This window comes from Convolutriloba macropyga, chromosome 11 (genome assembly GCF_964194025.1).
Source record: "Convolutriloba macropyga chromosome 11, txConMacr16.3, whole genome shotgun sequence".
NCBI lineage: Eukaryota > Metazoa > Xenacoelomorpha > Acoela > Convolutidae > Convolutriloba > Convolutriloba macropyga.
In genome coordinates, this window is record NC_134478.1 from 56825965 (window position 1) to 56849373 (window position 23409).

The 23409-nt window shown below is 34.3% G+C and overlaps 1 protein-coding gene across 1 annotated transcript in view; it reads left to right on the forward strand.

Annotated features, from left to right (window-relative positions):
* Positions 1 to 13805, forward strand: part of LOC142349475 (uncharacterized) — a 477119-nt gene extending 463314 nt beyond the window's left edge. Inside the window, exon 10 of the mRNA XM_075401061.1 lies at positions 13021 to 13805. Within this exon, the coding sequence (XP_075257176.1) occupies positions 13021 to 13078 (58 nt within the window). The 3' untranslated portion in view covers positions 13079 to 13805. The remainder of the gene's footprint in view (positions 1 to 13020) is intronic.
* The last annotated feature ends 9604 nt before the right edge of the window (positions 13806 to 23409 follow it).

Here is a 23409-nt window from a genome sequence, read left to right on the forward strand (position 1 = left end):
GATCTTCGAATGGAGCGCGATGCACAACATCTTGCTAAGAGTTGCCCAATCTGAAAGCATCAGAGCATGATGTTTGTGAGTCTCTTTGATTACGTAACTCGTGCTCGTAAATTTGCTTGTACTTCTCGCTGTCTTCTGCATGCTCATTCTTATCAAGTCAAAGTTACGGGAAACTTAATGAGTGTCGCTCTCCCAAAATCAATGATTTTAGCACTGTCTGAGGAAGCCAGCACATTGCTCGAGCGGAATTTCTCCGATGCAAGACCTAACTTCAATTAGCCGCTGAACCCAATTGTTTTGGAACTTTTTCAAGGCGTGTTGGCGATTCGATAGCCCAAAAAGCAATCCATAAGAAGACCTTTTTCTGCACTCTTTTTTTCTTACGCATAGGCAAAAAACTTACAGTCAAAAGGTTCATCAAACAGTTTTTTCAGAATACAGAATTCCAAGAGCAATTCTTCAAAGCCTACCTTCTCGGCTATTTTAACGCATTGAATCTTCCCACAAAACCCAAAATTACACGCGTACACATCACCAAAAGAGCCAGACCCAAGACATCGGTCTCTTCGGACATTGAAAACAGATACTTCAAAATTGTATAATTGAGGGAGATGTTTCACAACCGCCTGTCGTTGAAGCCTGCCATCATGATTTTTTTCTGGCTCTGTTCGTACTCTAGGACACAATTGCCATGGCTTTCTTTGGTTCAACACTCTCTAATAAAAAAATTTAGTCAGTCTTGTTAGGGAGTTTTTGCGTTTCTTGATGAAATTTTTTTGTTGAAACACATAAAATGTTTGAAAATCTTTCTTATAAGTATTTTTGACTATTCTTTTCTGAGGGTAACATCGAACTAAACTTACTCTCGCAGCTGTTCTTGATTTCTCCTTGTAGCAAGTTAGTAAAGCTTTGGTCTCTTTCAGTTCTGTTCGATTTTCCTCCAATTGTTCCAAGAGTAGCGTTTGGTTTCTCTTCCCGAAACCAAGATTTGTCTCTCGATACTTCTTTTGTTTTTTTGCCCTACTTGCTTCACTTTTTTCCTCGCTTCTGCTTGCGAGAAGTTGATTCCAACTGCTTTTGTTCTTCAACCATAAAGAATTGACTTGAAATAGTGGGAAAATTTTCTAGAAACTTTGCATGACAAGGCTCGTCCGTTAAACGTCATACCTAAAAGGTTTTCACTTTTGAAATCTGTATTCATAGAGGGAACTGCACACCATTTCTAGTTGTAAATGAATGACTGCTTGTCGTTTTCATAAAAGCTATACTTGAAAAATATTATTTGCTTTTATGCAACTTTTAACCAACGATTTTCTTTTCCTAAGCAAGCTAGAAAATTTTATATACATAGTGAGACTTGCACACAAGTTTTGGTTGTATTGAACAACTTCTTAACGTTTTCAAAAAAGCTATGTTTGAAAATATAATTCCGTTGATTTGCTTATTTCGTACGAAAACAACGAGAGAATAAAATTTTTCTACGCAAGCAATTTTGTAAAAATTTTTATTTTAGATTATTGCCATGGGGAACTCTAGTTTTGAGTTTCGTTTGATTTCAACAACTGCTTACGGTCGAGTAACTCATTCCTCAAGAAGGCTATATTTGAAAATATAATTGGCTTATTTTCAAGTATTAGATAAAACTCAAAAAAAAATTCCTAGGCAAACTACGCCTGAGTGGTTGTAATTCCTAAAACCTACATACATAATGGGTTGCACACCAGTTTTCGTTTGATTTGAATCATTCCTTGACGTTTCAAAGAAAGCTGTGTTTGAAAAAATTTGAGCTGTTTACCAACGAAATCTAAACTTTTTCCCAGTAAAGCCATAGTACCTCCTTTACAACTCATCCAACACTGAGAGCAGTTTTCAGCCGCACAAGTTAGCTAACGAAATACGGCATTAAAGTGTTTCTTAGGCAAGCTAGAACAGAAGCTCTTGCTGGTTGTTTAATCTCTTGCATATCATGACTCCTACGTTAAGTTTCAACTGATTTGAACAACTTATTAACGTTTTAAAGAAATTATGTTTGTAAAAAATTTCCGTTCATTTTGTTTATTTTGATAATGAACCAACAAAAGTATATTTTTTTACTAGGAAAACTATACCTAAATGGTTTTTAATTCTATATCTTATGGACATAGTGGGACTTGCACATCAATTTTGGTTTCATTTGAGCCGCTCCTGAACGTTTTCAAGAAAGCTATATTTGAAAAATATAATTTGCTTATTTTCAAGTATTAGACAAAATTCAAAAAATTTTTCCTAGGCAAACTTCACCTGAATGGTTTTAAATTCTAAAACCTCCATACATAGTGGGATTTGCACATCATTTTTCGGTTGATTTGAACCGTTCCTTGATGTTTCAAAGAAAGCTATATTTGAAAAAAGGTTATGAGCTGCTTACCAACGAAATCTAAACTTTTTCCCAGTAAAGCCATAGTACCTCATTTCAGGCAATCCATTGACTCATGATTCAAGCTACTCTATAACTCTTCATCATAGTGCGACTTCTACGTCAAGTTTCAACTGATTTGAACAAATAATCAACGGTTTCAAGAGAGCTATTTTTGAAAAAAAAAGATTTTTCCGTTCATTTTTACTTTTAACGAACGAAAACTATTTTTTTCTTAGGTAAGCTATAGCAAAAAGTCTTGCTGGCTGGTCAATCTCTTGCATATTAGGACTCCTACGTTGAGTTTCAACTGTTTTAAAAAACTGATTTGAAAAACTTTAAGTTTCAACTGATTTAATAAAGTTTTAACTGTATCTGTTGAAAACAGTTTTAGCTCTCGTGTTTTTGTTTCTCAGACCAGATCGCGTCTTCAAAATTGTACATTTTTTTGTTTTACAAGTGATAAATTGATTATAGAACATCCACTTCCCGACTCGAGGAGCAGAGTACAGTCAGTATTGCCAATATTCATGTTTTGCGGTGCAATTTCAAATCAGATTTTTCGGGCGTTGCTACATAATTGTTATCAGACGAGTCATAGTGAGAATCGTTTTGTTCATTGTAGTTGATGCAATTAGCAATTGATTCTTCAGAATATTCTGTATTTTCTAAGTAGTTGACTCGAGTGTTTTGATGTTCTTTTTTGTTTTCATTTATTTCCTCTGCGAAGTGATTAAGTGATTAGATTTCTGAGATAGGTCAAGTCATTTTGAGATAGGATATCCATTTCGTTAATCTGAAGAAAATCAATTTATATCAAAACTTTTAAGGATTATCACAAATCTTTGTTGTTAAACAGAGATTTTCTGACAGATTAGACATCAACGATCAAATTCAATTGAGAAATATAACCAGTGGTCTCAGAAAGAAAAGAACAGTATCAACTGTGTTATCTGAAGAAAGTAATCCGAGTAAATATTGCACAAATTGTGATAGAACAAAACATAAGAGAAAACAATGACCAGAAAGCAAAAGCATCAATGAATAATAAAGTCAATAATTCAGAGGATACAATATCAATTGCGATGCAAGAAGGAGCCGTTCAAATCACACAGATAAAGATAGTCCTTCACAAGCAATCTTGTCAAAAATTAATATTTAATAGCGTACTTGTCAATTTCGTTGTTTCGGACTGCCTCAGTTACTGCTTGCTCAACGTCATCCGGGAATTTCTACTGCACAACCTCTAAAAAAACAATTTCGAATTTGTTTTTTTTTGCGGAGCAGACAGTCTAGGTACCTAATATTCCATTGCCAATCAATTCTATTTTCCACGCTAGAGAAGAATAAACGCATACAAAAAGTTTTTTAAAGTTAAGCAAAAGCGAGATCATACTTGTAAAAGTGTTCTGTATCTGAGCACTGCATAGCACTCTACCAGATTTCCTCATAACCTTTGGTGCCAGCCGTACTTTCATGAGTTCTTTTTTTCTGCCAACCGAACTTCTTGGCACCTAGCAATTTCCCAAAAGCAGAGGGGCCCTCTGTCGCTTTCAGCAACATAATTCCTCGTCGTTAAACCACACTGGCTCGATAGCAACCTCCTCGGAACCTGATTCAATTTGAGTTGAGGAGTTTCCTCCAGAGGCTGACGCAAACGTGCATCTTCCTCCATTTGCTTGTGCTGATGTTGAACATGTATTTTAGCCAGCTCACCGACTTTTTGCTCCTTGAACTCCCTGACTTTTTGATTGCTGACATTGACTGGGCCTTTTCGCTTTGAATAAAGCAAAAAACCAAAAATCTGTGAAAATTTCCTTCAATCATTTTTGCTTTATTTTAAAATTCGTAAAAATCGTTTCAACTAACCGTGTGATCGGTGCATGAAATTGGAGTTTCACTGGTTGGTGCACTCAAACAAATCTCTGGATCTTTTTGCTGCTTCTCATGTTTTTTCGTTTATCTTTCTTCTTTGCCTGCCTATCATGATTATCATCCTGCGGCTCGTCATGCTCAACTGTTTCGTTAAGCCGAGAATAGTTTCGATTGACTCTAAATCAGGAAATTAAAAACTGACTGCTTAAATTTTAACACAACACTTCCAAGTGCAAAGAGATATCAGAAATGTTTTTAAACAAGTATAAACAAAGGAATTCGGTATTTTAAAAAAAGAAAGACGAAAAAAAAACTCAGTATTTCAACAAGGTTCGCAACAGGTCCCTCTGTATTTTTTCCTTTTTCCAATCGCGCGATCACTGGCTTCATCCTCGTAAGCTTTTTTTACCTATGAACGGCGCTTCAAAGGTACCGTTTTGGGTTGTCTTGAATGTCACCACACGGCCAGATTCCATACTTGATCATTCGGGGAGCAAAATTGATTTTGGTCATAAAATATCGTTATAGAAAAGAGTAAAAGGCTTCTGCTCTCCATCAGAAAAGAAGAACCCCTTTAACCGTTGAGCTTGGATCTCACTTTATGTGCTGTCGAGTTCAACAACTTTGAACCCTCTATTTGCTCTACGTTGCGAAGATTGAGAATGAGATTGCGAAAGGATAACTCTGAAAACAACGTGTCAGAAAAAATGATTAAACTTACGTCCATTAACTCAGACATTATTCTGCATAAGTGATCTTTCTCCCTCACATACTGACCAAACCTTTTGCAGTCTCACAGATAATGATGTTGAAAACGATTGAATTACGTTAATGTCACCTTAAAACAATTAAAACAGTATGACATTTCCATCAATATAGCAAAAAATGATGAGAGATAGACAAAAACCGTCAGACAGGTAACTCAATTTAATCAAGGTTGAAAAGAGTCAAGGAACTTCGAATGGAGCGCGATGCACAACATCTTGCTAAGAGTTGCCCAATCTGAAAGCATCAGAGCATGATGTTTGTGAGTCTCTTTGATTACGTAACTCGTGCTCGTAAATTTGCTTGTACTTCTCGCTGTCTTCTGCATGCTCATTCTTATCAAGTCAAAGTTATGGCAAACTTAATGAGTGGCGCTCTCCCAAAATCAATGATTTTAGCACTGTCTGAGGAAGCCAGCACATTGCTCGAGCGGAATTTCTCCGATGCAAGACCTAACTTCAATTAGCCGCTGAACCCAATTGTTTTGGAACTTTTTCAAGGCTTGCTGGCGATTCGATAACCCAAAAAGCAATCCATAAGAAGACCTTTTTCTGCACTCTTATTTTCTTACGCATAGGCAAAAAACTTACAGTCGAAAGGTTCATTAAACAGTTTTTTCAGAATACAGCATTCCAAGAGCAATTCTTCAACGCCCCACTTCTCGGCTATTTTAATAACGCATTGAATCTTCCCACAAAATTCAAAATTACACGCGTACACATCCTCAAAAGAGCCAGATCCAAGACATCGGTCTCTTCGGACATTGAAAACAGACACTTCAAAATTGGAATAAGTGAGGGAGATGTTTCACAACCGCCTGACGTTGAAGCCTGCCATCATGATTTTGTTCTGGCTCTGTTCGTACTCTGGGACACAATTGCAATGGCTTTCGTTTGTTCAACACGCTCTAATAAAAAATTTAGTCAGTCATGTTAGGGAGTTTTTGCGTTTCTTTGATGAAATTTTTTTGATGAAACACAGAAAATAATTGAAAAGCTTTCTTATAAGTATTTTTGACAATTCTTTGGTGAGAGTAACATTGAACTGAACTTACTCTCGCAGCTGTTCTTAATTTCTCCTTGTAGCAAGTTAGTAAAGCTTTGGTCTCTTTCAGTTCTGTTCGTTTTTCCTCCAATTGTTCCAAGAGTAGCGTTTGGTTTCTCTTCCCGAAACCAAGATTTGCCTCGATACTTCTTTTGTCTTCTTGCCCTACTTGCTTCACTTTTTTCCTCGCTTCTGCTTGCAAGAAGTTGATTCCAACTGCTTTTGTTCTTCAACCATAATATTCTAGAGTAGATGAAAAAAATCGCACGTGAAATAAAGGAATTGACTTGAAATAGTGAAACAAATTTTATAGAAACTCTTTGCATAACAAGGCTCGTCCGTTAAACGTTATACCTAAAAGGTTATCACTTTTGAAATCTCTATACATAGAGGGAACTGCACACCATTTTTATTTGTAAATGAATGACTCCTTGACGTTTTAATGAAAGCTATACTTGAATAATATTATTTGCTTATATGCAACTTTTAACCAACGAACTTCTTATTTTTTTCCTAAGCAAGCTACAAAATTTTATGTACATAGTGAGACTTGCGCACAAGTTTTGGTTGGATTTGAACAACTCCTTAACGTTTTCAAAAAGCTATGTTTGAAAAAATAATTCCGTTTATTCGCTTATTTCGTACGAAAACAACGAGAGAATAAAATTTTTCTACGCAAGCAAGATTGTAAAAATATTTTATTTCAGATAATTGCCATGGGGAACTCTGGTTATGAGTTTCATTTGATTTCAACAACTGCTCACGGTCGAGTAACTCCTTCCTCAAGAAGGCTATATTTGAAAATATAATTGGCTTATTTTCAAGTATTAGATAAAACTCAAAAAAAAAGTTTCCTAGGCAAACTACGCCTGAATGGTTGTAATTTCTAAAACCTACATTCATAATGGGTTGCACAACAGTTTTCGTTTGATTTGAATCATTCCTTGACGTTTCAAAGAAAGCTATGTTTGAAAAAATATTTACCAACGAAATCTAAACTTTTTCCCAGTAAAGCCATAGTACCTCCTTTACAACTCATCCAACACTGAGAGCAGTTTTCAGCCGCACAAGTGAGCTAACGAAATACGGCATTAAAGTGTTTCTTAGGCAAGCTAGAACAGAAGCTCTTGCTGGCTGTTTAATCTCTTGCATATTATGACTCCTACGTTAAGTTTCAACTGATTTGAACAACTTATTAACGTTTTAAAGAAATTATGTTTGTAAAAAATTTCCGTTCATTTTGTTTATTTTGATAATTAACCAACAAAAGTATATTTTTTTACTAGGAAAACTTTACCTAAATGGTTTTTAATTCTATATTTTATGGACATAGTGGGACTTGCACATCAATTTTGGTTTCATTTGAGCCGCTCCTGAACGTTTTCAAGAAAGCTATATTTGAAAAATATAATTTGCTTATTTTCAAGTATTAGACAAAATTCAAAAAATTTTTCCTAGACAAACTTCACCTGAATGGTTTTAAATTCTAAAACCTCCATACATAGTGGGATTTGCACATCATTTTTCGGTTGATTTGAACCGTTCTTTGATGTTTCAAAGAAAGCTATATTTGAAAAAAGGTTATGAGCTGCTTACCAACGAAATCTAAAATTTTTCCCAGTAAAGCCATAGTATCTCCTTTACAACTCATCCAACGCTGAGAGCAGTTTTCAGCCGAACAAGTCAGCTAACGAAAACCGCATTACAGAGTTTCAAAATTATAGAGAAGGTCTTGAGGATTGATTTTTTTATCTTGAGCTATTTTGCCAGAATAGCAAAACAACCTAAGTGACGACCTACTTTCAGGCAAGCCATTGACTCATGATTCAAGCTACTGTAACCCTTCATCATAGTGCGACTTCTACTTTAATTTTGAGCAGATTTGATCAAATAACCAACGGTTTCAAGAGAGCTATTTTAGAAAAAAGATTATTCCGTTCATTTTTACTATTAACGAACGAAAACTATTTTTTTCTTAGGTAAGCTATAGCAAAAAGTCTTGCTGGCTGGTCAATCTCTTGCATATTAGGACTCCTACGTTGAGTTTCAACTGTTTTAAAAAAACTGATTTGAAAAACGTTAAGTTTCAACTGATTTGATAAAGTTTCAACTATCTTTTGAAAACAATTTTAGCTCTCGTGTTTTTTTTCTGAGACCAAATTGCATCTTGTACATTTTTTTGTTTTACAAGTGATAAATTGATTATAGAACATCCACTTCCCGACTCGAGGAGCAGAGTACAGTGAGTATTGCCAATATTCATGTTTTGAGGTGCAATTTCAAATCAGATTTTTCGGGCGTTGCTACATAATTGTTATCAGACGAGTCATAGTGAGAATCGTTTTGATCATTGTAGTTGATGCAATTAGTTGATGCTTCAGAATATTTTTTATTTTCTAAGTAATTGACTCGAGTGTTTTGAGATGTATTTTTGTTTTCATTTATTTCCTCTGCGAAGTGATTAAGTGATTAGATTTCTTACCCACTGCGATGAATCATTGTTTGCTCTTTGGTGACCAGTTCTAACCAGAATCACAATTGCGGTGTTTGCCTTGTTGTTTCGCCACAGGAATCATTTCGGGGTCTGTTGTTGGTGGGATTTTGCTCAGCGGAATCGATTGTATGACTTGCTTGTGTATACTGTTGGACTTGTTAGACGAAATTCGTTGTCGATTCTGCTCCTCAATCCTTGTTGACTGCAAGGCTCAATGCTCTTTCAGGTTCTAACGCGTAACCTATGAAAATGTCTCGTTTTGTTCTCTTGTCCATTTTCGAAGTTAGATTCTGAGCAACTTCCTTGCGGGTGCTTTAAAACTGTTCTACCGTTACAACTTTCTTTTGTTTCTGGGAGATGAAGCGATCGAAAGTTATAGTTCATGGACGAATGAAAGCAAGTTCAAGCATACCCCAAAGTTTGGGTTGACAAGTAGTATATTTCCGTTCTCAGATCATGATACTCTCCTGTTAATTTTTCGGAGGTAATTATAAAGCGGTTCTTCGAATATACTCGTCGCTGTAGTGTCTAGTTGATGAAAATTGTTTTGTATGTGATGAGCTCGCCTCACGTTTTGGGATGCTAGATTTCTGACAGCATTGCAACTTGTTGCTTGCAAATATTTGTTCTTTTTTGCATCTCAAGCAGCGTTTTTTTTTTATTTTGAGCATTTTTGCGATATGCCGACTTAACTATGTCTTAATTTTAATTATATAAAACCTAAATCATATGAGATATAAACCATCTTACTGCACTCGTTTTCGACGGCAGTCAAAATTAATTTTGTGCTGTTTAAATTTTTGAAAGCTTTTATCTTTTAATCTCATCTTATCTTTGGTAATTTATTAGCTGAACTGATAAACGTTAGGAGTAGCTTCTGATATGTCTTTAGTCGGTTCTACTGTTTCTGTTGCTTCCTGGTTGGCTCATGTTTTTTTACTGATGTTACTAATCTGTTATTGTGAAATTTTTTCAATGGTTATGTAAACAGCGAACTGAATTGATAATTGAAGTAATTCTACTTATAATGTCAAAATTAGATAGCCTAGAGAATTATTTAGATCGGTAATTTTTTGTTGGATCAGTATTTATTTGAGTGGACCAAACCAAACCACTTGAAGCGCTACTCGTTTTTGGTAAGAATGCAGTCGCTGACCTTCAGTACAGCATCCTTTGATGTTAGACTGGCCATCAGGTTTCTTGATGGCAAAGTTGAATGTGTCGTCGTATAATTTATCACTTGTGGAAGGCGTGTTTGTTACTGACGTATCTCTTCCGGGTGTAGAGGGTGTTGTTGCGGGTGGTACTCTTTAGGGTCCGGCCTCATCTGCGAAGCTGACTGTAAAGTTTTTGACTGGCGTAAATTTGAGGGTTTCATCACAAATTGTTTTGTCATCCGTTACAAGTTTGATTTAATGAAAGTCGATTGATTAGCAATGCGAAATTTGACAGAAAGCGGTTTTTTTGTGTGCTGGAATGTAATAGTTGGATTGACTGGTATTTAAATTACCGCTAATGTTGTTATTTTTACAGCTGCTAGAATAATGCAGATTTTTCTCCCTTCAATTTCTGAGACATTGAGTTGCGCGTCATTTGTAGATACATTTGCGGCTATTTGTTGAGGGCCTTGCGAAATGTAATCTACTATACCCATTTTTGATCCCGACAAATGATCGATCGAAAGGTCACAAGGAAGCAATCAATCAACCCATCTTGTAAGATGACTTTAAGATTTATTTGTTTTCACGCATCATAGATAATAATGTTATGACGGTAAATGGTCTGCCATAAAAGTAGTACTTAAAATATTCAATAGACCATTCTACACCGTGAAGTTCTATTTCATTAACGCTATAGCGTTCTTCTACGGAATTGACAAAACGCGACGCAAATGCCAGTTTGCCAACCACCTTCTGATGTGTGCTGTTCAAGTGTTCGAGAACTTTTTAGAAGTGTCGCATTCATTTCGCGCCTTTAATTCGGGATTAAAAATGTTTGTTTTCAGTTGTTAAGCATTTTTTTTTCATTTTAACTTGAAAATACTTAGCATGTTTGTCCGTCCAAAGGAATTTCGTGGGTTTGTTTGAAAGTGGTTGTAAGGGTAACAGAGCTGTGATAGATTGAGTTAAATTTGCTGATTTGCCTGACTGATCCAGTAAATGATCTCATTTTTTTTAGATTTGTTGGAGCTTTTAGTAATTATCAATTTTTTTTGTCAGGAGGGTTTTTCCGGTTTGAGTGAGTTTATGACTAGTGTTTTCAATTTTTCGCAAATTGTCAATTTTTATTACGTAGATTTTCATAGTGTAACTTGCTTAGACACTTTAACCAATTCTAGATGGTCTTCAATTTTTCCTCTGTGTACTTTAAGGATGTCATCTAAAAAACAATTATTGTTTTCGATTCCAATTAAAGTGCAATAAAATGGTTTTTAGAATTTGGCAGGTATATCTGGTAGACCGTAAAATGCAGCTTTAACGCGATATCTGCCTGTTATATAACCGTCGTAATGTTAAAACTTCAATGGCGAGCCGTTTCTGGACGTAGATTAAGTTGGCTATAAGGTTTTGAGATATTGTTTAAATGAGTGAATGAAGATTTGGCGTTTGGTATTTGTTCTTTTGCACTCATTTATTAAGGATTTTGGGAGTCCAACGGTGTTTTTATTGACTGATCCTTTTTTACAATTATGACGTTTAGCGAAATGAATTAGTTGTCAGAAAACCTTGATAGTTTTTCTATATGACCTTCATTCAATAATTTTTGGAGTTCAATTTTTACTTTTGGTTGCAAATAAAATGCAATTTTTCGACCTTTTTATGAGTAACTTGATAGTATCATTGAATTTTCATTATTACAGCATGGTTTTTGATTTACCGTTTTTAATTATCAGTGCGGGAAATCGGGCTGGAAATTCCTTTTTTTTGGACCTTAATGATTATTTCAATTGACTTCTTTTTCTGGGCAAATTTGTCGTGTGATTTGGTAACCAATTCTAACCACCGTCACATTTGCTGCTTGTGCCTTGCTGTTTCGCTACTGAAAGCATTTCGGGGTCTGTTGTTGGTGGGGTTTTGCTGCGCGAAATCGATTGTATGACTGCTGCGTGTTTATACTGTTGAACTTGTTATACTAAAATAGTTGTGGATTCTGCTCCCCAATCTTTGTTGACTGCTGAACGCTAGACTTCAAGAAATCCTTATTTAAGTCTAGCGTTTGCGATGCAAAATCCAGAAATCAGGCTTGAAAAATTTCGTTAATTGAGTTACCATTTTTTGACGGAGGTCCGCAAAAGATAGCTATTAAATTTAGAGACTGGTAAGAGGGACTTTTCTTAAACTAATCAGCAGGCTAAATTAATCTATAAAGAAGAACAGCACAGTTGTTTGCATTAAAATAATCTGGAGCTAATGATAATAAAGTCGAGTTCATGCCTCTGTTAGTGTTTGACATCTTTTAAATGAACGCCACTGAGTCCAAATTTACTCTCAGATGAGCTAAACTAATTTGTAATGGTGTGTTGATAGCAGCTAATTCTTTGTGTGCTTTAATCCAAATGCGAGAATTGTTAACTAAGCGTACAAATTTCCTTCATTGATTTTGTAATTTAGTAATCAATAGCCGCAAACCAAATTTATAATTCAATTCAGAGGGAAGCATAAAATGGAAAAAGAAATTGAATAAGCACTCTTAGCATTGTGGGCATTGCATTGATGGCGATACCCCTGCTCACAAATTGCGGATATTGATGACATAAAAACGTGAAATATCGAGATCAGTGACATTATTTTGTAAGGATTGGCGGCAACTTTGTTGTCACTGTTGTCCACAATTTAATCGTGTTTTTTCACGGTAAGCGCATTTCCTGTTTGGTACAACTACGTTACTACTGTGTTGCACTCTCGAAGCTTAAAGTTTTCGCAATCAATTGAATTTTTAAAGTTTTTTATCTAATTTATGTAACTGTTCTGTTTGTTAATAAGTGGTTCGAGTTCTTAGACAATTTAAATTTCGCATTGTAAATTTTATAATAATTTCCTTAATAATCAATTTTGAACAGTGGTGCGTGTTTTGTCGCTTTGCCATATAATTTATTGCGCCTTCCCATATACCACAAGAGTGGAATACGTATTCTGCAACTTCGAATGTTAATTAATTTGAAAATTAACATTTTTGACCCCATATAACCCCTTACAATGAGTTCTATGTCACGATTAAACTAATGTGAAAATGTAGCACTAGATCCGAAAGTTTCTTCGGAGTTGCAAGCCTAGTGTGCTTCACCGTTAACTCACCTTATTTATCCTCGTCTCGGGTAACCTTTATTTATTTCTTGATCCTTAAGGGGTCTTTTTTCTTCAAGTTTATATTGGATAACTATGAACTTTTGTCAGGATTATAATATGCTCAATTTACACTTCTGTTACTTTCCTTTTTCTGTGTTTAGGCTATTCAAGAATGTGGCTTCAACTCCATTGGTAGATACGAAAACTATCGATTACTGATGGGGGTACCTGTGCACGGCTTTATTCCTACCTCACAATCCGACATGGAATCTTGCAGGCAAAAATTAATGTCAAGCGCAAGTTTCGAAGTAGTGGACGGGAGAGAATAACAGTGATTCACGTTTGTCATATTGTGATAAGAGGCTGAGCTGAATTTGATGCTTTTTGAAGCTAAGTGTTACATTTGCAAACGCATTAGTCTTTTTAGCCGTAAGTTAGAACAAAACTTAACGTTTGTAGTTCAGTTTTTAGCTGGTGGAGCGGAATAAAATGATATCTGCAATTAATTAGGTTTCACGAAATTTTGATGCTATTGTTTACTCAAATTGAATTAGTGAATATTTAAACCTGCATTTGATTGCGAAAAACTTTAAAAGCAATAATTTTGAATGGTATTTCAGATATCAAAAAAAATCCGTTTGGGTGTTTTGAGAAAAGTGTAAATTTTAGGCAGTTTTCATTGTTGTTGTTGTTTGTTTTGAGCCAGTGTTTCTCAGTAATATTTCAAATAAGTGGTTGTTATTGTGAAATATATTCTTGTGCTTTGATAAATTTTAACCACCAAAATTTAGTGCTGTGTGCATATGGTTCCACTCACTCTCATTCCGTGCTTTGTCCTTTATTGAGACTAAACGGGAATAATTTTTCATCCTTATATAATTAGGGTCTTTTCCTAAAAAATTAGGAGCTTTTCCGTTTGTGCCCCCTTCCCCACCGTTAGGCTATGCCCCCCCCCCCCCCCCCCCCGTTACAGAGCAAATGACATTACGTAATTACATAGAAAATCATTTTACAAAAATGGCACAAACGGGGGGGGGGGGGGGGCACAAACGGAAATGATCCCAAAATTGAATACCAAAAATGGGACGTTTTAACGCTCATTGTTGAAATCAGTCAGCTCTTTCGATTTTAGCATTATAGGACCATGACCCCTATTTATGGGGTACTATTTAATGGTGGGGAGGGGGTTTCTTCAAACAGCTAGGTGTACAGGAATTAACGTACAGGCGAATATGTTAGATTCCTGCATGAACGTTATTAGTCAAAATTATAAATAAACATGAGCGTTTTTGTTTAGAAAGTATGAAATTTAAAGGTTGATTAAAATTTTGATTAGAAATTAGAGTTTAGTCTGATCTCTGAATAATTGGTTCATTTTAAACGGTGCTTTGTGATATTTATTTTTAACTTTTCAAACTGCTTCCTTCGGCTTTTCAACTTTCCAAAAAGCCCCAAATGTTTGTTTAAAAGAATTTTATGTTTGCCAAAACGATCCTCTAAGGGGTAGATTATAGAGTGATAATTTAGTAGAGGATATTTGTATAATTGAGAGAGAATTAAGAAATTGATTCTATAATTATTAAAGTAAGGAAACAGTCCCGAATAATTATAACAATGTGTGAAATCGGGTTTAGGTTGAAATAAGGTAGATTATATTCTCGATTTTGAGTCAATATTCCACCTTTCCTTTTAGTAATTTACTGTTTCTGACCACCAATTGTGGTGCGAATAATGAGTTGTTGATGTTTGTCATGTTGCGTTACAGTATCTGTAATTTTAATTGATTTGACTTAATTGAAGATAACCAAGTTTGTTTTTGATAGGCCAGCTTATATGGCATCAAATTTTCACGAGCCCAGTGCTAACGCAGGGGGGGGGGGTGAGAGATCTCAATTTAAAAAAAGAATAATGCGAGTGAGTTTTATATAATTTGTTAAGCAATTGGGTGAGGAAGGAAGGCAAAAAGTTAAGCGAGGGGAAGATTGGGGCTTCATTGGATAGAGACACCGACTGTTTAATTGCTCTCAAATGAAGTTTGTAGCAACAATATTTAGTCCTGCGGTCTTCCTTAATGCGATTTTGCGCTTGACCGATAGTTCGTCTGACCCTATCGACTTTTCGTCCTCAAAAACGGGATAGACAGGTAACGCCCAGAGGGCACATAGTTCTCTTGGAGCCTTTCGGCTGACTAGACTCTATGTATGCGATTCACCAAAACTGTTTTTAAGGACGGTCTTTAGAGTTTGCGCTCTAAACAGGTAAAGACAGGGGTTCATTAAGCCGAATGAGAATCACTTAGGTGGATGTAGAAGTCTTCCGAGCACTTAGTGTACTGAGGATGCAGGCTTAAATTTAAGGCGAGCTGGCCTTTCTAGTTTTTGATACCAGAATGAAGCATGTTTCCCAGTTTTTGTCAAAATTCTGAACTTTTTCACAACGATTTTTTTATGAAGGTTGGTCTTAGTTTATACGAGTCACATGTTATAATAAATGCTTTTTTATGATTTTTTTGTACATACGTTGTTGCTGCCGACCAATCTTCATTTTTATTCACTTATGCCAAATTTTTTAAGTTTTGGAAATGTGTTATTATTATGAAGATATTAACGTCAAGCCTTACGCTAATTTTTTAAGTAATTTTTTAAACACTTTTTGGTTTGCTTTTTTGTTCCATAAATGTGTATCCATTTTCTTGCTAGCCTAAATGTTAGTTGTTTAATAGCCGCACAGCGATAACTTGGGCTATTATTGGCCTTCTCTGGGTTTTTTTATTTCGTCGTCATGATTTTTGTTACAACCATATGACGTCACAGCCACATTTTGTTCATTCGTTCATGCAATTTCAACTGAATTGCAGGTGTGACGTCATTTTTCGCTCTTAGAGGAGCGAGTTTTTTTGTTCATGCGCGTGATTAAATTTTTGGTCACACGTGACTTACCTCACTCTCAAAAATGACTTCCTCACTTTGAAGTTGACTTTTGTTTACTTTAATTCGAAAAGATTAGGTCAAATAGATGTGTCACTCTAAATGAAGGATATTTGAGAGCAGCTAGTAGAGGCAGCAATAACTTATACAGATTTTTACTCAAATTATAACAGATCAGCCTTCAATGAAAAGACGAATTTTTTTGGTCTGTCTTTTACTGTTTTTTTTATACTGCCGATCTACGAATCTATTGCGGCTATTTTCTGGCAATCTGCCAGCTATGTTCATTAATAGCCGCGAAACGATAACTGAGGCTATTATTGGCTTTCTCTGGGGTTTATAAATTTCGTCAACAGGATTTTTTATTTTTTTGTTCATTCGTTCATGCGATTTCAACCGAATTGCGTGCGTGAGGTCACTTTTCACTTCTATTGGGGAGAGTGTTTATTCGCGTGATGAAATTTTTGGTTGAATTTTGGATGAAATTTTTGGTCACACGTAACTTAACAAGTTTATGCGAGTCGTATGTTATAATAAATGCTTTTTTATGATTTTTTGTACATACGTTGTTGCTGCCGACGATTCTTCATTTTTATTCACTTATGCCAGTTTTTTTAAGTCTTGGAAATGTGTTATTATTATGAAGATATTAACTTCAAGCCCTACGCTAATTTTTAAGTAATTTTTTATACATTTTTTGGTTTGCTTTTTTGTCAAAATTCTGAACTTCATCAACGATTTTTTGATGAAGGTTGGTCTTAGTTTATGCGAGTCATATGTTATAATAAATGCTTTTTTATGATTTTTTTGTACATACGTTGTTGCTGCCGACCATTCTTCTTTTTTATTCCTTTATGCCAAATTTTTTAGTCTCGGAAATGTGTTATTATTATGAAGATATTAACGTCAAGCCGTACGCTAATTTTTGAAGTAATTTTTTAAACATTTTCTTGTTTGCTTTTTTGTTCCATAAATGTGCATCCATTTTCTTGCTAGCCTAAATGTTAGTTGTTTTTTAATAGCCGCAAAACGATAACTGAGGCTATTATTGGCTTTCTCTGGGGTTTTTAAATTTCGTCAACAGGATTTTTTATTTTTTTGTTCATTCGTTCATGCGATTTCAACCGAATTGCGTGCGTGAGGTCACTTTTCACTCCTATTGGAGAGTGTTTATTTGCGTGATTAAATTTTTGGTCACATGTGACTTAACTCATTCTCACAATTGACTTCCTCACTCTGAAACAGACTTCTTTTTTGATGAAGTTTGGTCTTAGTTTATGCGAGTCATATGTTATAATAAATGCTTTTTTATGATTTTTTTGTACATACGTTGTTGCTGCCGACGATTCTTCATTTTTATTCACTTATGCCAATTTTTTTTAAGTCTTGGAAATGTGTTATTATTATAAAGATATTAACGTCAAGCCTTACGCCAATTTTTTAAGTAATTTTTTAAACATTTGGTTTGCTTTTTTGTCAAAGTTTTGAACTTCATCACAACGATTTTTTGATGAAGGTTGGTCTTAGTTTATGCGAGTCATATGTTATAATAAATGCTTTTTTATGATTTTTTTACATACGTTGTTGCTGCCGACCATTCTTCATTTTTATTCCTTTATGCCAAATTTTTTAGTCTTGGAAATGTGTTGTTATTATGAACATATTAACGTCAAGCCGTACGCTAATTTTTGAAGTAATTTTTTAAACATTTTTTTGTTTGCTTTTTGTTGCATAAATGTGCATCCATTTTCTTGCTAGCCTAAATGTTAGTTGTTTTTTAATAGGCGCAAAGCGATAACTGAGGCTATTATTGGCTTTCTCTGGGGTTTTTAAATTTCGTCAACAGGATTTTTTATTTTTTTGTTCATTCGTTAATGCGATTTCAACCGAATTGCGTGCGTGAGGTCACTTTTCACTTCTATTGGGGAGAGTGTTTATTCGCGTGATGAAATTATTGGTTGAATTTTGGATGAAATTTTTGGTCACACGTAACTTAACAAGTTTATGCGAGTCGTATGTTATAATAAATGCTTTTTTATGATTTTTTGTACATACGTTGTTGCTGCCGACGATTCTTCATTTTTATTCACTTATGCCAATTTTTTTAAGTCTTGGAAATGTGTTATTATTATGAAGATATTAACTTCAAGCCCTACGCTAATTTTTTAAGTAATTTTTTATACATTTTTTGGTTTGCTTTTTTGTCAAAATTCTGAACTTCATCAACGATTTTTTGATGAAGGTTGGTCTTAGTTTATGCGAGTCATATGTTATAATAAATGCTTTTTTATGATTTTTTTGTACATACGTTGTTGCTGCCGACCATTCTTCTTTTTTATTCCTTTATGCCAAATTTTTTAGTCTCGGAAATGTGTTATTATTATGAAGATATTAACGTCAAGCCGTACGCTAATTTTTGAAGTAATTTTTTAAACATTTTCTTGTTTTCTTTTTTGTTCCATAAATGTGCATCCATTTTCTTGCTAGCCTAAATGTTAGTTGTTTTTTAATAGCCGCAAAGCGATAACTGAGGCTATTATTGGCTTTCTCTGGGGTTTTTAAATTTCGTCAACAGGATTTTTTATTTTTTTGTTCATTCGTTCATGCGATTTCAACCGAATTGCGTGCGTGAGGTCACTTTTCACTCCTATTGGAGAGTGTTTATTTGCGTGATTAAATTTTTGGTCACATGTGACTTAACTCATTCTCACAATTGACTTCCTCACTCTGAAACAGACTTCTTTTTTGATGAAGTTTGGTCTTAGTTTATGCGAGTCATATGTTATAATAAATGCTTTTTTATGATTTTTTGTACATACGTTGTTGCTGCCGACGATTCTTCATTTTTATTCACTTATGCCAATTTTTTTAAGTCTTGGAAATGTGTTATTATTATAAAGATATTAACGTCAAGCCTTACGCCAATTTTTTAAGTAATTTTTTAAACATTTGGTTTGCTTTTTTGTCAAAGTTTTGAACTTCATCACAACGATTTTTTGATGAAGGTTGGTCTTAGTTTATGCGAGTCATATGTTATAATAAATGCTTTTTTATGATTTTTTTACATACGTTGTCGCTGCCGACCATTCTTCATTTTTATTCCTTTATGCCAAATTTTTTAGTCTTGGAAATGTGTTGTTATTATGAACATATTAACGTCAAGCCGTACGCTAATTTTTGAAGTAATTTTTTAAACATTTTTTTGTTTGCTTTTTGTTGCATAAATGTGCATCCATTTTCTTGCTAGCCTAAATGTTAGTTGTTTTTTAATAGGCGCAAAGCGATAACTGAGGCTATTATTGGCTTTCTCTGGGGTTTTTAAATTTCGTCAACAGGATTTTTAATTTTTTTGTTCATTCGTTAATGCGATTTCAACCGAATTGCGTCCGTGAGGTCACTTCTCACTCCTATTGGAGAGTGTTTATTCGCGTGATTAAATTTTTGGTCACATGTGACTTAACTCACTCTCACAAATGACTTCCTCACTCTGAAACAGACTTCTTTTTTGATGAAGGTTGGTCTTAGTTTATGCGAGTCGTATGTTATAATAAATGCTTTTTTAAAGATTTGTTGTACATACGTTGTTGCTGCCGACCATTCTTCATTTTTATTCACTTATGCTAAATTTTTTAAGTCTTGTAAAGGTGTTATTATTATGAAGATATTAACGTCAAGCCTTACGCTAATTTTTAAAGTAATTTTTTAAACATTTTTTTGTTTGCTTTTTTGTTCCATAAATGTGCATCCATTTTCTTGCTAGCCTAAATGTTAGTTGTTTTTTTAATAGCCGCAAAGCGATAACTGAGGCTATTATTGGCTTTCTCTGGGGTTTTTATATTTCGTCAACAGGATTTTTTATTTTGTTCATTTGTTAATGCGATTTCAGCCGAATTGCGTGCGTTAGGTCACTTTTCATTCCTATTGGAGAGTGTTTATTCGCCTGATTAAATTTTTGGTCACATGTGACTTAACTCACTCTCAGAAATGACTTCGTCACTCTGAAACAGACTTCTTTTTTGATGAAGGTTGGTCTTAGTTTATGCGAGTCATATGTTATAATAAATGCTTTTTTATTATTTTTTTGTACATACGTTGTTGCTGCCGACCATTCTTCTTTTTTATTCACTTATGCCAATTTTTTAAGTCTTGGAAATGTGTTATGATTATAAAGATATTAACGTCAAGCCTTACGCTAATTTTTTAAGTTTTTTTTTAAATATTTTCTTGTTTGCTTTTTTCCATAAATGTGCATCCATTTTCTTGCTAGCCTAAATGTTAGTTCTTTTTTAATAGCTACAAAGCGATAACTGAAGCTATTATTGGCTTTCTCTGTGGTTTTTAAATTTCGTCAACAGGATTTTTTTGTTTTTTTTTGTTCATTCGTTAATGCGATTTCAACCGAATTGCTTGCGCTAGGTCACTTTTCACTCCTATTGGAGAGTGTTTATTCGCGTGATTAAATTTTTGGTCACATGTGACTTAACTCACTCTCAGAAATGACTTCCTCACTCTGAAACAGACTTCTTTTTTGATGAAGGTTGGTCTTAGTTTATGCGAGTCATATGTTATAATAAATGCTTTTTTATTATTTTTTTGTACATACGTTGTTGCTGCCGACCATTCTTCATTTTTATTCACTTATGCTAAATTTTTTAAGTCTTGTAAAGGTGTTATTATTATGAAGATATTAACGTCAAGCCTTACGCTAATTTTTAAAGTAATTTTTTAAACATTTTTTTGTTTGCTTTTTTGTTCCATAAATGTGCATCCATTTTCTTGCTAGCCTAAATGTTAGTTGTTTTTTTAATAGCCGCAAAGCGATAACTCAGGCTATTATTGGCTTTCTCTGGGGTTTTTATATTTCGTCAACAGGATTTTTTATTTTGTTCATTGGTTAATGCGATTTCAGCCGAATTGCGTGCGTTAGGTCACTTTTCACTCCTATTGGAGAGTGTTTATTCGCGTGATTAAATTTTTGGTCACATGTGACTTAACTCACTCTCAGAAATGACTTCCTCACTCTGAAACAGACTTCTTTTTTGATGAAGGTTGGTCTTAGTTTATGCGAGTCGTATGTTATAATAAATGCTTTTTTAATGATTTTTTGTACATACGTTGTTGCTGCCGACCAGTTTTCATTTTTATTCACTTATGCCAAATTTTCTAAGTCTTGTAAATGTGTTATTATTATGAAGATATTAACGTCAAGCCGTACGCTAATTTTTTAAGTAATTTTTTAAAACTTTTTTTTGTTTGCTTTTTTGTTCCATAAATGTGCATCCATTTTCTTGCTAGCCTAAATGTTAGTTGTTTTTTAATAGCCGCAAAGCGATAACTGAGGCTATTATTGGCTTTCTCTGGGGTTTTTAAAGTTCGTCAACAGGATTTTTTTTTGTTGTTCATTCGTTCATGCGATTTCAACCGAATTGCGTGCGTGAGGTCACTTTTCACTCCTATTGGAGAGTGTTTATTCGAGTGATTAAGTTTTTGGTCACACGTGACTTAACTAACTCTCACAAATGACTTCCTCACTCTGAAATTGACTTCTTTTACTCCACTTTAACTGGAGGGTGTTTAATGGCAGCTAATATAATCAGCAACAGTTAAGCATTCTTAAAATACAACAGCTCAGAATTTTTTTTGGTCAAGTTTTTTTGGTCTGTTTCGTTTTCCATCATTTTGAGACTGCAGATCGACAAAGCCGTTGGGGCTATTTTCTGGCAAGGGGCCAGCTATGTTTAAGTGACTGCGATTCTTTTCTGAATAATTTTTTTTCAAAGAAATTTAACTTCAAAATAATCTTTGCTACTTCTCGCATTAAATTGGTCATCACTTTTGTCTTAATTGAGTTCGGGGGTCCAGTTTTTTCAATTCAAAGAATTTGATTAGTGTTGTTGTGCTGTCTGTTTTTAAGATCTGTTCACATTTTTTTGACATTTTATTGTCAACGAGAAGTCAAATTTGAAGAGTAATTATATTCATGCTGGCGTAGTAAAAGGAGCGACTTTTTTAAATGTGCTTTTTAAAGTTAAGTGTGAGAGTTGTGTTTACTCAGATTTTTAGTTTTTGAGAGCATTTTTTTTCACGTGTGGAAAATTGACTTCTGTTTCGTTGTTTTTCATTTTCTGTACGAAAACTTTTAGAAGGCAATGTGCATGTTCTAATAATGCATAGTCGCACTTAATTAGACCCCTCAAATGGCAACCAATAGTTTTCAGACACTTTGACAATGTCCTCATGAAATAAAAGTCTTAATTGATCTCCTGGGGCATGTTTATATTAGGTTACGGATTTAAGCTGAAATTAAAGGTTTTAGTAACATTGACACCAACTTTTCAAAAAACGGTTAGCCTTTTTTTGGCGTTATCCATCTTCTGTAGTGCTTTTATGTTCTGGCACTTAATCTCATTATAGACAGCTCTACGTGGTTTTCTTGCTAGTTTCATTTTTATCAATATACAAGGGTTTTTAAATGTGAATTGGTTTTTAATCACTTTGAAACCACCTGCATTAAAAAATCAGTTTTAATATCAGTTTTAATCAGTTTTAATCAGTTTTAATATCAGTTTTAATCAGTTTTAATATCAGTTTTAATCAGTTTTAATTCAGTTTTAATATCAGATTTTGCTTGATTTTTGAAGTTGTTTTTGCTATTCTGTCACTTTACCTCGTTAACGATGATTCTCATTGGCTTTATGGTCAGCCAAATTTGATTCTTTCTAATTTTTTTTTACTTTCAAATTTGCAGATTTAAACGCTTTGACACCTTGTTTTCAAAAATTAATTTCTTGATTTTTTTTGATAATTTTTGATAAATGACGGTTTTTTTAATTGTTCTTTGTTGTCCTGTCGGTTAGTCTCATCAATGATAGATGTGATTTGCTTTGTTTACGGCCTAAATTTTCATTGTGCAAATTTCAATTGATGTTGACGTTGTTAGGTATGATAACTTTGACAACCCTCTTTTTCTAAAAGATAAATTTTTCGGATTCCGTTTTTTTTCGTAGATTTCTTGGTATTTCTTGCGTTTTTTTTCCACTGTAGGATGATTCTTTAAGGAAAGAGTATCTCGTGTTCATAACATTCACATCTTTTTTGTAGATAGTATTTTTGTTACTCAAGCGAGTTTACGATATATTAAAATCAGTAAGTTAATAAACAGGTGTGAGTAATATATTGCAACAGAAGGCGAAGCTATGAGTGTTTTCATGCTGTAACAAGTAAGTATAAGTGTGAACACACGTTCAAAAAACATTCGAATTCAACTGTTTTAGCTTGGCAAAAAAACAACTCGAAGATTTTTGCATACATCCCCCAAGCTGGCCTGGAACGTCGACATCTAAATCGCTCATATCTTAATCTGAAAATATTGTGAATGTTTTACACAGGTGATTTTAAATTGACCAATTTTGTCTAGTGTATGATTAGTGAACAATAATGCAAAATCAGATGAAAAATGAGAAACTAAACGAACTGTTTCTAGTCGATTTGGAACAATAGTATTAATATCAGTTATCAAAGACTGTTTTTTCTCGGCTTTTGAATGCTTTATAAACTCAAACTAAAGTTTCAAGTCAAGAGGAAAAGATAGTAAAAATGTTACTAGTCAGGAAAACTTCGGAC